The following is a 14,339-nucleotide window of genomic DNA, read 5'->3' on the forward strand; positions in this document are numbered from 1 at the left end:
TTACTGAATGCATTGAAAGACCAATCCAGCTAATTAGGGTTTTTTTTTCAGAAATCAGTGTCATCAATAAAAAGCACTCAAGGCTACTTACAAGAAATGCTGAGAAAAGGGCCGTGATTTTAAGTTCTTCTCCTCTCCAGGATTTTCATGCCGAATGTAATCTCCTGAATTCAGATACCAAAACTGTTCCTTTCTTTCTTTCTCTGCCTCATATACATATTTAACGGTCGTCCCAATTTACCTGTTAGTCTAATTACACGGCAGAAAATCTGAAGCTCAGATTTTCTGCTGCATCGTATTCCAGAATGATGCCTCTTCAGGCAGTATTGTGGACTTGGGCTTTCAGTTTCTCCAGCTTAAGTTTTATTAAGGTGAAGAATACAGGCGTTTCTACTATTGTTACTGAGTGTATCAGTAACTGGCTACAGAATCACCATTTTTGACTTAACTCACAGCTATTAGCACAGAGAAGTCCTGAATCATTTAGAAGTGGCACCCTAAAACCTTTAGGCCTTCTTACTGCGTGGTGATTAACAGCTTTCTTGTGATGTTTCAGTCCTTTTGAGTAATGAGTTTAGACCTGCCTAGCTGTATGCAATAAGCACTCTAAACCACTGGGCTGAAGTGGGTTAGGTGCACCACCACCTCCTCGTGGTACTTTGGACCTTGTCTATATGCTCGCATACCTATTGGCCAGATGAAGGCAAGAAAGGAAGGGGCGTGTGACTTGGAAATCCGCCCCTGGTGTGGATGATATAAACTCAGCTTCTCCATGTCAAGAGTTAGGCAGCTCTGCATACACTTGGTGGAATAAATTTAGGGCATTTAACTTTATTAATGCAATAATTTGCTTTCCTTTGTTACTTAAAAAGGAACCTCACATTGGAGGAGAAGGCATGAGGGGAGCCGGACTGTCACTTGATCAGTTGAGGCTGCTGCAGAGATTTGATCCATCTGCTGTGACATTGCAAGAAATGGATATTAATTCTTTGCAAGATTCCAGGGAGGATGATCTGATTTCACTGGCGAATAAGGACTGTATAGGATTTTTTATTGCAAAATTTATTAAATCAAACAGTAAATAAGCATTTAGGAATGCAACCTGAAGAAATACCTCTGAGCCTAAGAACAGCTCAGACGTGAAGTGTGTTCCTTACCGCTGCAATGTTGCCAAGCCAACGGGCTGACGCAGGGTTGCTATGGCAGCAATAAAATCTGCCAGCTGTTCTGCTGGGAAAGAGCCACAGGTTGAAGAAAGTCATGTTTGGGGGGAGGGCAGCATCATATTTAAGTCTCCATTTGCTTTTGCATTTGCATCAGGCCAGTGCGTGAATGGCAACTACATTCATTCATACCGCTGTCTGTTCTACCTTTCCCCACGTGAGTGGCTTCTGTAGTGCAGCAAGCAGAGGAACAGGGTTTCTCTGGGAGGCGAAGTAAGCTACTTTATGAAATACAAACAGAAATAGATGGGAACTGTTATAATGAATTCTGGAAAAGGTAGTTTCTATGAAAGTTTACCAATACTTACATGTTTCATTAAATAGTGCTTCACGAAATACTGTAACGTTTTACAAAGAACTGTTTTATAAATTGATACTTAGAACCTCATTTCTCTTTTATTTTAATACAAGCAAGATTCTCTGTACACATAGTATATACACAAAATACGATTAGGCTTTGTAGCATGTCTTTTATAGCAGCATGAATATATTAAACCATCTCACTCTGGGAATGTAAATAAATAATGTTTCAACATCAAACTTCCCATGCATAAACTGTATTGGTTCTGAAATAGCCTATTGGACTGGCTGACAAGTGACAATTTTAAAATCAAACATTTGCAACAGAAGGGGCTACACTTGTGATTAATATATTAGAAGACAGAAAACAATGCATAATACCATCTGAAAAGTTGCAAATCACCTTTCAAACAACTAAGAATATTAATGCTTTATTGGTTAGAAAGCATCACCAGCTAAAGTAATATGAAAATCGAAACTGGGAAAGCATGCTAATGAGAACTGCCTTAATACACTGCTCAGAGTTTTAATAATCTAAATTTCTTAAAGGTGTTAGATGTATTTGAAAATTCTGCCTCAGTTCCAGTATTCTCTTTTCTCAGTATTGCTGGAACTGATCGTAACACTTAACATGAGAGGGAAAAGTAAGTACAATTTAAAGACGTAAAGTGACATCTCTGTGTGTGTGGTTTTCCTCTCAGTCATGAATTTCCAGTTTTTAGAAGTATTATTTGAAAAATGTCTATCTTTTCCACATAACTATTTGTTTGGATTTAGAGAAGTGATACTTCTTTTATAATTTGTCTTTATATTCTTCGAAGTGCTTTTGCATTTCCTTGCAATCACAGCAACCTATACAATTCTGTTTCTCAGTAGTCTGGCTGTTTACTTACCTTTGCTATAGATGCTTTGATACCGTATGTTTTCTACTGTTCTTAAATAAAACAAATGTCCCTTTATCTGTTCTGCCAAGATTGACTAGTACATCCTTTATGGGGCCTATCCTAGCAGTACAGGAAGATGAAATTCTTTACTACTCATCTACTTATGTTGGTTACACCTTGCCATTAACCACAACGTATCTGAAGATGATTTAAAGTCATTTTGTTTCATCAGTAGTAGGTGAGATACCCTATTTAGAATAATGAAAGCTCATACTATAAAATACAGTCTCTTTAGTCTAAATACGGCTGGAATAATTACTTGGTAACAAAAGGGATTAGTCTTTTATTGTAAGTACATGTTGAAATCTTTAACTCAGTGCTAGTAAAAAAGCATTTTCTTTTTGCAGAATACGTAAGTTCTGTAAACATGAATCAGCACACATAGACTATATACTGAAATTTGTGTACACATATAAAGGAAGGAACTTTGCCTTCAGTTTCAGTAGCAGGATTTGTGTGATACTGGATTTGAAAGAATTTAAGATTGCTGAATTTTTAGTAGAAGATTTTTTGAGGCATTCTCAGATTTCTTTAGTTTTCAAGAAGGTGATCTCTCATGACTTTATATGAGAAGTGTCAGGGTGGGGGGAGAAAAAGTAATTGACTTGTATTTGATTCCAGTGTAATTGCAGACCAGACTTCACCTGAAAAAAATTACTGATATCGGAACCGCTACAGTTGTTTCTGCAAAAATCACTGCTAGACTTAAAAAGAACACTTAGCATATTAAAGGGATAAGCCTCAGCTCTTTCCCCTAGGCCTCTCTCTCCTGGTAACTGAGGAGCAGGGGGTAAGACTTCTCCATCAGGGAGCTCAGAACAGAAACTCACTTAATATGCTCCAAATCATCCCTTCAGGGAGTCAGAGGCCTTCCTTTGACTACGGGCTTGGCTAAATTAGGTGACTAAAAGTTGGATGGATGCCCTTTTTTTTCTGTTCTTTTCTTTTCCAATCTTAGTGTGACTTTACCTGTAAGTGCAGGAATACTTTCTCATTGTCACAATTCTGTTGTATGTTTTATATATACATTTTTAATAGGATTACTTTCCTGACAAGAATGTTTCACACACTTAATCATTATGCTTCAGCATTTGGTGCTGAAGCACAATTGAAAAAATATATGTATCTTTATACTATATGATATAGTTATATATTAAATTTAAAAAGTTGTTATTGTAATGAAAGATTAACCGTACAAAATTGATAGATTAGGCATGCAATCAGATCCTGTCTTTAAGAAAGTCTGAAAAGTAGTTTTCTCTATTTTCAGAAATAGTTATTAGTAATAGTGCCAAATCTAAACATTTATTTTGGTCAATATAAAGATATTAAAATAGGCAGGCTAGTATAGTATGAAATTATTATACAGCTTATTCCTGTTTCGCTGTCATGGAGTCCACCAATTTTTAGATCGTAGGTTTTCATATGCATTTTAAGGAAAAAGGAGTATTTTAGTAAGAAACAGGCTGGTGATGGTGATCAACAAGAAATTACTTTGGAGTAGGTAGTGTTAAAATATAAAGAACCTTGGTTTTATGTTTAGTCTTTTAAAAAAAAAATTATGAGCAAATCCAGTTTTGTAGTGCTAGAATTCATTGCTGAGTAGGTAATCATGATAGGTAAAAGTGGTAAGAATAAAGTAAGAAAAGAGAACACAGATGAGTTAGAAGAACCAGCTTAATGTCTATTATAGCCGATATAAATTTTTTTTGAGCTGCGTAGGAACACATCTCTAGGGTGGTAAGTTATAAAAAGAAACTGTCTGTAAAACTACTGTAAGCTTATATATAACAGTTTGTTATATAAAAGTGGGGAAATAAATTATAGTCAAATTGCCAAGCAGTAAGTTTGACTGAATAACATTTGATTAAAAACATTCACAATAAAAATGGCATTCACATACTTTACAGATGATAGAAGAACTAAAATTTTAGTGAAAGATCTGCGATAAAGTAATAAATATAAGTAAATGTACACCAAAAACGTTATATTACACTCTGAAAAATAATTTCTCTGTTCTTCTTCTAGACTATGTAAGAAAGTTTTTTGCAATGTGCTTTATTTTCATGGACAGAATAGAATTAAAGTCAAAAGCATTTGGGAAACAGCTTTCAGCCTGATGTGTTAAAGCAATCAGAGGTCAAATGTAACCACAAACCAAAATAAACCTTGAAGAGGCTTTAGCAACTAACACAGGAGGTGGTTTACACTAACCCTTTTACTTTGAACAGATACAAGATTCAAAGCAATCGGACCACTCACTGCATTCCAACCAAGGGAATGATTAACGGACCACACTGGAACCTCTGCAGGTGTCACAGAATGTGATTACTTTACAAACCAACGGAGCTTAAAAATGCTAATTACTAACAAATTCATAAAAACCAGTATGTATTAAGGAGCAGGGTATTAGACCTGGGCAAGAACTGCATGTGTAAGTAACCAGAGAGGCAGGGAGAAAATAGATGTCTGCTTTCACTCAGGGTTTGAAGAGTGGAATTTCATCTCGTGCTCCATTTATAATAAGGGCCATAGGTTAAGAATTTACAGATTCTGTCAAAACAGGTACTCCACTCAAACTCACTGTGGCTTTAAAACCGGTCTTCATTAAGTAGGGTAGGGCCAAATTCTTAGGATAAACTATTTAATTTTACACCTTCAAGCAAAAATTGTGGAACTCTTCTCGAATTCTGTACTCCTGGTGCCAGACATAGAGTAGGAATTAATGAGTATTGTAGAAGAATTTTTTAACTTCTAGACAGTAATTTAGGGTTCAATTTAAAAATAGTTTCTTTTAGCTCTTAACTCCTACTCATGCTGCCTTTGTGCACAAACCTGTTTACTTATTCATCCAAACTGCCCTGTCCCTTAACAAGTCTCAAGACTGGTATTCTCACCTCCTTCCAGTCCCTCCTTGAAAAGTCTTTCTTCTGTGATGTCTGTGTGACACTAAACAACTGACAAAGGATACACTTGGGCTGCTGAACAGCACTGATGTGTATTCATTTGAAAAGACATACAAAAATACGGTTAACATCTAACATATATACATAACTGTTCAAATGCATCCCATTCCTTCCATATACTGAAAGTTTTTAGAAAACATACAGAGCAAGAGCTGACAAACCCCATGTATCACTTAACTATTTTAACTTCCTCCCTTTCATCTGTCTCACTGGTTTTATTATCTTTGTAGCTCATTTGAATAGAAATTTCGCAGGTTGTTTTGTACCACACATACATGAGAAGACAGGAGCTCACTGGGACCTCTACCATTCTTCAGGTTCAAAGCTACTGAAACCAGACACAGAAATACGAACTCCTTAGCATCCTAATGCACAGTAATAAGAAACTGTCTATTGGCAAAACTCTGCAAAGGCATTTCATCACAATAACCTTTGATATGTCCTCCAGCTGGAGTATTTTTAAAGCTTCTTATTGTTAAAGTGCTTTTCAAAGTAGTGCTCAGCAGGCAGGTGGTATTGTGCAATATGTGTAGTACAAGCTCACATTACGTATCATTTGTTGCTCTTAACTGAAGGAAAGTATCTTAGCAAGGCTAATAAAAACTGAGTGAGTCTGCCTCAGCAATGCAGGTGTTAGTATGTCGTCTGTACATAATTAGCAGCACTATACAAAATGTGATTCTCTCATTAGTTGGATTAGGACATGCCTTTTTTTGTGGTAAGATCCTTATATTCCGTAAGTCAATATATAGGCCATACTTAAATACTAGGGCTTAGACTATGCTCCTTATTTTCTCATTTATTTGTCTGTACACGGCTACCTACGCCATGGTTTTCATACACTACTTAGTGCTTTGAAATTCTGCCAAACATTTTTTAAAAATAAGATATGTGGAAAATAAACACTCTCTGGAGCGAAAGTTAAGAAAAGAAAAAAGAAAAGAATAATAAAACTACTCAAGGTATTGAAGTGGAATCCATAGATCACCTGGAGGACAAGGCTGTTGTATAACAGTTGTAGGGAGCAACAGCATTTACTGAAGCTGGTAAAACAGCTAAAGCCAGGTTACACAGAGCAAGACAATGTAACTTCTGTTCCCATTTACATGTGATCTGATACGATTCAAACAACAAAGTCTTTCAATGTCACTTTCCACTGATACCCTGAAAAACCTCTTGTGTCAAAAGCTACTGTTTATATAGTCTCATATATCCATTTAGTAATACTTACCTATGCTTCCTTTGTCTACACAGTCATTTACGGATGCTTAGAAAAATGGTGACAACTTTATTTCTAGAAAAATAACCTTTTCCTTGTGTTCCCCGCAGTTCATGCTTTGAGCCAAATACTACCCTTGATTAACCACAACAGTTAGCAGCACTGGGAGGAATGGCCAGATACCCGACAGCAGAACTTCACTCCTACATTGTTGTAAAAGGTGCATATAAAGCATCAGAAGAGGGGTGGAAGAGGGAGAGGGAGGACAGAGTACATTTATGGGAGTTAAACTGAATTACCTGGAAGCTGGATAGGAGATTGGAGAAAACATGCACCTGCCGTGTATCTTATCCATTTCACTAAAATGATATTCAAAATCAGGCAATGCTGATATTCCCAGAATTAAAATAATAAATTAAAACAAAACTTCCAGCTAACTTAATTATTAACGCGCTACAGTTTTATATAATGTGCTATTTACAGTGAAATACAAAAAGTATTTCATTCAGACAATTATTACAAAGACTACATGTGATGCAGAACAGCTTTTACACTAGGCAAGGGTATGGAACCTGTAGTTAAAAATAATAGTGAATTTCTCCCAACTTACCAGTGCAACAGGTGTTCAATGCAAAACAAGCTACATTTACTCCCTTTGACTTCAATGCATTTTCTCTAGCAAGCTCCTAAGAGTACTTCGTCACATTTTTCTAAGCTCTCACCAGCAGCACAAGTTTAGGCGAAGGAAAAGCATTTAGCAGGCTGCAAAGTGGGAATGCAGAGGAATTGGCAAGTGTATAAAAAGTGGAGAAGCTACAAAAATTTATTTTCCAACAAAATAACTCTCCACAAGCTGTGTAAACTTTTCTTACTAAAACAAATACTCTAAAACACAAAGATTTTACATTTCCAGTGAAACACTCCCAGTAACATTTGCCTGTTTCCACTCTCCTGAAGTCTCCACAAAGAGCCAGCAGATTTACACTTTCTCAATTACCTGGGTCACTGAACTCCCTCATATTCCCTGACTGCAATTTGGATTTTTAAATTAACAGACAGACAGACTTGTTGGGCTTTTGACTAACCTTTGTTTTTTTCAGTAGATTCTCACACTTTGCTGCCTAACGTGCACACGCACACTTACGCCCATCCACCACCCACCCGCTCACATACACGCCTCTGTCATGTGTGCTCTGTTATTCTAACAGAACAAAAATTAAGCTGTGTCCATTGCAATTTTGTGACCTGTACAGAGAAGAATAATTTATAGTGGCAAGTTTGTTACCTTTACCATAAATTTAAAACACAAAATTGGATTTGCAAGGACAGCATAGGGTATAAGAGTTAGACCCTTTATCTCAAGCACTCATTCATATTTACAGTAAGTATAAGCTTTCTGCTACAGAAGAAAAAGTATTTAGATTGAACACTGTTACAGATTTCCTACACGAGGCTAGTTCCAGTTGCCAGTAATTCAAAAGCAAATCTGCTAACTTGGCATTAGGACTCTAAAACAGTGTGATCAAACTTAGATAGTAAGAAGGTGTCTGCAGAAATAACATTTATAAACTATATATACAGTACACAGTACCAGTACATAGAAAATAGATTTTGACTTTATGATCCCCTGTGTGTAAGGCAAGACTGAATTCTGTCTTCAAATGGAGTCCACCAGAGGTACAAGCAACAGATAGTGGCTTTTAAACCAATATGCGAATCAAGTGCATACAAATTAAAAATCAGAGCAGACAAAAAGTTTTAGATTCTTTTATGTGCTGATTCTGGCTTGCTGAATACACGGGAAGTTATTAAACATCAAAGGTACCTTTTTTTAAAAAACACTAACAACACCTTGATGGCAACAGATATTGTTCAAGTGGCAGCTACCAAAAAACAGCTTGAAAAATGGCATAGTACAACATCAGGAACTCTGCGGTTGTACTACACTAATTCATATAGCACTATCCAAAAAAATAAGTATATGAATATTCTATTTCATGCTATTGCTATGCGAGCAACAGCAATACAAACCAGCGTACAGAAGGATACCATATGTTCTGCAATGAAGAACCCAAAGATATTTTCAAGGGGCATTGTTACAAGACTTCAAAGAAACACAAGACTGCCAGAGGCAAAAGTTACTGACGGATGTAAACATCCCTGTTCCATTCTCCTGTGTCGTTACGTTTTTTTGATATCACTTCCCCATCCTTGTCACAATATTGGTCCCTTGATTTATGACGACTACGCTGTTTGTTGCATTCATTGTGGTCCTGCTCGCGGTCCCTCTCCTTTGAACGATGCCTTGATTCTCTATGTCTGTGATCACTGCTCCCATGGGACTCGTCTCTATGATTGTGATCCCTGTGAGAATCATAGTGGTCACCGTGCTCATGCGAGTAGTCCTCCTTTGGCTCTACGTAAGCTGAATCTCTGCTGTCTTGTGTTTCTGAGTCAAACGTTTCTTGCCTAGAAAGGCCTCTAACACCACTGCGATGGTTGTGGTGCTGGCTTGAGGAAGAGCGATGCTGGGATTTCTTGACGGGTTCAACCCGTGCTTCCTCTTCAATTTGTGAACTGCTGCGTTCAGGGACTGAATGGTCATTCCTCTGGTCTCCTTGAGATCCCTGCTATCACAACCAGCAGTGAGTTCACGTACATGAAGTACACATTTAAAAACTTTCCCCAATATCAAATTCAACTAGAAAGTATCATGAAACCAGTAAAATTTAAGTACACAACAATCCACTTTGAATCTAAACTAGAAAAAAACGTTAGAATTAAACTCTGACTGAAAATTCAGTATTATAATACAAACAATTCCTTTCACTCTGATCAGAACAGAGGGTGGCACTTGGGTTATTCTGTGACACTTTCTCATCTTCCGTGACGTTTCTGACTATGACAGTTAGCAATAATTGCCTACCACGCTCCAGACAAAAAGAGAGCGTGCAAAAGCAGGACAAACTGCAGAAACATTAAAGAGGACGTATGATGCCAGGAAAGGGCAGGTTATCAGTTGAGATGCCTGCCTGGGAACAGCTACTATGGGTAAGTGATTTTAGAGGGCTGAGGAGGGGGATTCCAGACCAGAACCAAAGTACAAATACTTGGCCTTTTTAGAGTAGCTGCTTTTTATTTTTTTTTTAAGGAAAAAAAAAAAAAAGGCAATTGAATCTAGTTTAAATAAAGTTTGTATTATGATACTAATAGTATCACTGACCTTCTGTTTTTCTCAGCAATAATTCCATTTCTTCATGGTAATGAAAAACTAAACTTTGACCTCCTAATTTTACAAGCTCAAGAACACAGACCATTGCTGAGAACAGCAGGAGGAGAGCAATATTATCACCCATAGAATTTCCTAACACACCACTACTATTAAGACTGAAAAAAAAATTACCAGGTAATAACAAACCTACCCTTCACCAGCATAATGCTTTGAAATCACTGCAAAACGAACAAGCGGCATTATTTAACTCATAAGGGGGTTTCATTACATTAACCTGCTTTTATTCCCAAACCACAGCCAAAGACTTTTCAAGCTTAACTGTACAATTTTAAGAAATAGTTTATAGTGAAACTGAATTATCCTTCTTGTACGAGGTGAAGAACATCAAGCCAAAATCAGCTCTACTGGCAGACAATTAAAGTAGGTTTTAACAGACTTTTACAGGCATTTTTTTGTGAGACTACTTAATTTGCCAAAGGTAGTCTAAAGTTTGCCTCCTATGGTTCAGAGCTGTCTAAAAATAAAGAACTGCCTCCAGGGCAGCTTGTGGACTTATCTCTTTCTATTTTGTGGAAAAGAGCTAGGGAAGGAGGAAATGTTGTCCTTCAGCCATAGATCCTGGCAGGCAGGTTTCCTAGCAACCCAAAAAGTAAAATGACAAGAAATTGGATATGAAGAAATCTGTACTATCAGAAACTTACAAAAAGCAACATTTTTCAAATCACCAATTTGATAAATTTGACAAATCTTCCATTTTCCAAGACATTTTGTTCTGTAAACCTCTGAGTGACTATCTGGGTTGCTCCATGTGTTCCTAATTTGAAACAAATGGTACAGATGAGAACAAGGCAACAGAAACAGCGGTTAAATTTCTTTCTTGTTCTTGTGTTTATGGTTCTCAAGATGATTCTGATTTGCCAGAAAAGGAATGTAGTAATTGTAAACATGAAGAGATGTGTTCAAGGTGAACAGAAATGCCTCAGCAGATGTGAATTATAAATGAAATCGAGTAAGAGTCTAAAGCAAGGCCTACTTTGGATGTGTAAACACATTTTTATTAGTTCACAACCATGACTGCTTTTAAAGCACATAAACTGGGTACACATGTAAAACCCTTTAACTCTCATACGCTCAAATGCCAAATATCTATGTACCTATATGTAATAGTGACTAATAAAATCCATCATTGCTGTGGTTTGAGAACAAATGCAACATCTGAACCTGCTTTGCACAGAATGCTGCTTTTACAAACTCAGATGAATCGTCTCTGCTACGACGACCATGTGCAGAAAAGCACAGTGAATAAATTTAGAACCAATACCTGTAATTTCAGAACAGTGTTAGGGCTATGGGGATTTATGGGCAAATTAATCAACAGTAATTTTGTCTAAGTATTAGAGGGACAATGAGCAGATAATGTTTGAATCTGGATTAGAGCCCGGCTTTGTGATTCATAACCAAATCAGGGCTCTGATTTGATTACATTCCACAGCGCAGGAATTTTATGGCCCAATCTCCTAAGGTTTTTTTGCCTAAAATGGAGGAAGTTTGAAATAAAACCATTTCATTATTCAGCTTGCAAGTTCAAAGAAGTAAGGGCTCTTGTAAAGAAGTTTAAGCAATGCTGAAAGAGGAGAGAGGTCTGTGTCCACTGAATCCATTTGACTCGCTCCTATTCCCATTCAGTAGTCCCTAATTGCCTGCACCATAGTTGTGTGAGGTTGCTCCAGTCTTCTTTTTGGAATTATCTATTTCCCTACAAAAGAAAACCTGAAAACAGTTGTTGGGACAGCTTGCTCCAAAGCTCTCCATCAGATAGACAGGAGGTGTATGGTGTTCACCTGCTTAATTTCAAACAGTCCCAGGAGGACTCACACCTTCAAGCACCTCGTGCCATGCAATACACACAGTCAGCATCATGCCATAACACCACTCTGGCAGCTGGCAACACAAATCTCTCGTTACAATGTACACCTGGTACTGAAAAACCACAAAACCCAATTGCGTCTCATGGCAAAGGGGTGCTGCATTGGACCCAGGGGAGGATGACTCAAATGCTTTGCAGTGCAGATGTTGCTCCTCCAGGCCAAGTGGCTGGTGGCATGTTTTTTCTCTGCAGAGCAGTCCACAAAAACCAGCACAGACATAGAATTTAAATTCTCCAAACAGAGGGTCTTAACACTATTGAGAGAATGGGTTCAGCCGCTGTGATTAGAAAGAAGCCCCACTCCATGCCAAGACCATGACAGGTTCAGGTTTGAGATGTCAGCTGAAAATTACCATAGGAAAATGAAACAAAAGGAATGTAAAAGTTCTACGCTTTATAAGGGACCCCTGTTGTTTCACACTTTTGTATTAGTAGACCTACAAACAAGATGTGAAACTGCAAACACATTCTCATTTTTAGTCCTTAAAATAAGAATCTGTTAATTTGTATGGAGATAGCACAGCATTCACAAAAGTGTTATTAGAACTCTGTATAATTCCTCCAGAGAATGTGGTTAATAAAATGAGTAAGTGAACTATAAATCCACACCCAAAAGGCATAAAAAATCATTAAGCAAAATAATAAGTACATCTACAAAGCAAAGGAAGTTTATCTAGCAAGTCTGCACACAACAATACTGAATTTCGTACTCAGAAATTCTTCCAGTTCACAATTTTTTCAGGGTGTTTCAGCTCTGAGGACAGAAAAAAAGGCAGAAATGAGCTATAGCTTACAGTCTCTTTTCTTGCAACTGCTTTTGAAAGCAAGAGAAGGAGACACCCTGCAAGGTGGCTGAAGCAATTTTTCTTGTTAAAGCCCAAATCTGTCAAGTCTGTGGTCATCTAACAGGAAGTCTTTGGCATATGAAATTGTTTTGCGAGATCATAAAAACAAGGAGCAAATTTTCGCCATTTTAATTTGGGTGCAGGTATGTTTTTTTCTTTGAAGGCGCTTTTCTTAGCCAAAGTTATGAATTCGAACTTCTGGGCATATATGGAACTTAGGTGGAAATTAAGATGTAGTAAGCCATTATTTGAGCTGGGACAGATGTATTTCAACCCCCACTGTGATCTTCTCAGCCTCGAGGTGTCACTCACTATTTATAACGAAATAACATCTTTCAAGATTGCATTTCATGCCATGCAATACATATACAAAGGACAGGATCTCCTTATGAGGAAAACCTTACATACACTTACACAAACCAAAAGCTGCAGGAGACAAGAGGGGAGAGAATATGCCCAAAGTCAACAGGCAGGTCAGTGCGGAGGTGGGAAGAAAGCCTGTTTTTCCCAGCTCGCTAGACAGTACCCTCGCTGTTCAGAACATACTGCCTCTCAAGGTCTTTCTGCACAATATGCCGCGGGACTCAGGGTTTATGTAAGAGTTTGGCTTGAAGGAAGTATGTACTTTTCACAGCAACAGCCACTGAATAGAAGATCAAAGGAAACACTGAAACGGCCACTTTGACCTTGAGACTTCACTAATACAGTCAGCCATTCTCAACTGCTACAACTCTATAGAACAGATTCCCTCCAACATTTGTGGATCTGCTCTGTACGTAATCCAATTTGTCATGCAGGGCCTCTGGGCCTGAGATTTGCCTATTAGCAATAGTGTCCCCATCAGTCAGAGAGTTACCAGAGGCTGTAACGTGCATAGTATTAGCCCAGTTCTACTCCTCTGATTGGATTACATATGGCCAACTATAAAAATGCTTGTGGCTGGTACACATATTACTGGCACAGTGGTGTCCTAGGCACAATAAAACCTTAAGCATTCCGCTTCACATCACCATATGTTTTCAGTCAGGCTGGCTTAGTCCTTGGAATCAAAAGTAGCCTCCTAGTCAATGCGCAAACACATGCTACCACGAGTACAACAGAAATAACAATAATGGGCCTGTATTTGCCTTCTATACTGAAAATGAGTGAACTTCTACTGAAAAAGCTCTTAAACTACCAACAACAGTAAGACATACTGAACATATTCTAGTATCAGACTGTGAACGTGCTTTGGAAGAGGAAGAAGTTGATAGGAAAAAAAAAAAAAAAAAGAGACGGCATAACAACTGTACCTGTAAATTAATATTTGGACCTGGGCTAATAGGAAGAGTGGCTGTTGCAAGTGTGCGAGTGAGAAGCTGGTTAGGAGGGTTGCTGCTAGGTGGATGCGTGGCCTTCCAGTAGGCTTCCAGATAGTCAGCAAGGTGCTCACAAGCATCTTCAAGCTGGTTCTCATCAAGAATTACATCGAACATTTCCTGATAAAGGAAAGGTTTTAGTAAGAATAATCACCAGCTAAAGGGAGATGAGCTAGAGACATTGATGACTACACTTTCCATTCATCAAAAACGAACCACATTTCTAGTACTTGTGTTAAGATATTTCACCCTTTTTGGTTGGTGTTTTAATGCAATTGATAGAAAAAACAGCAATCATAGCTAACATTAATGTTACATTGCTAAA

At 37.8% G+C, this 14,339-nt stretch overlaps 2 protein-coding genes across 17 annotated transcripts in view; one reads left to right on the forward strand and one right to left on the reverse strand.

The window, feature by feature from the left end:
• The window catches only part of NSUN6 (NOP2/Sun RNA methyltransferase 6), a 27,015-nt gene extending 22,443 nt beyond the window's left edge, over positions 1-4,572 (forward strand). Inside the window, exon 12 of the mRNA XM_037382953.1 lies at positions 873-4,572. Coding sequence (XP_037238850.1) covers positions 873-1,085 — 213 coding nt within the window. The 3' untranslated portion in view covers positions 1,086-4,572. The remainder of the gene's footprint in view (positions 1-872) is intronic.
• The window catches only part of CACNB2 (calcium voltage-gated channel auxiliary subunit beta 2), a 261,929-nt gene continuing 249,172 nt past the window's right edge, over positions 1,583-14,339 (reverse strand). For 9 of the 16 annotated variants that reach the window (XM_037382938.1, XM_037382936.1, XM_037382941.1 and 6 more), the window contains 2 exons: positions 13,949-14,134; positions 1,583-9,282 (listed from right to left, as the gene is read on the reverse strand). In XM_037382938.1, coding sequence (XP_037238835.1) covers positions 8,791-9,282; positions 13,949-14,134 — 678 coding nt within the window. In that variant the 3' untranslated portion in view covers positions 1,583-8,790. Of the gene's footprint in view, positions 9,283-9,793; positions 12,566-13,948; positions 14,135-14,339 lie in introns of those variants that run through there. The other 7 variants (XM_037382939.1, XM_037382937.1, XM_037382945.1 and 4 more) reach the window with 4 other exon arrangements.

This window comes from Falco rusticolus, chromosome 4, assembly GCF_015220075.1.
Source record: "Falco rusticolus isolate bFalRus1 chromosome 4, bFalRus1.pri, whole genome shotgun sequence".
Taxonomy (NCBI): Eukaryota; Metazoa; Chordata; class Aves; order Falconiformes; family Falconidae; genus Falco; species Falco rusticolus.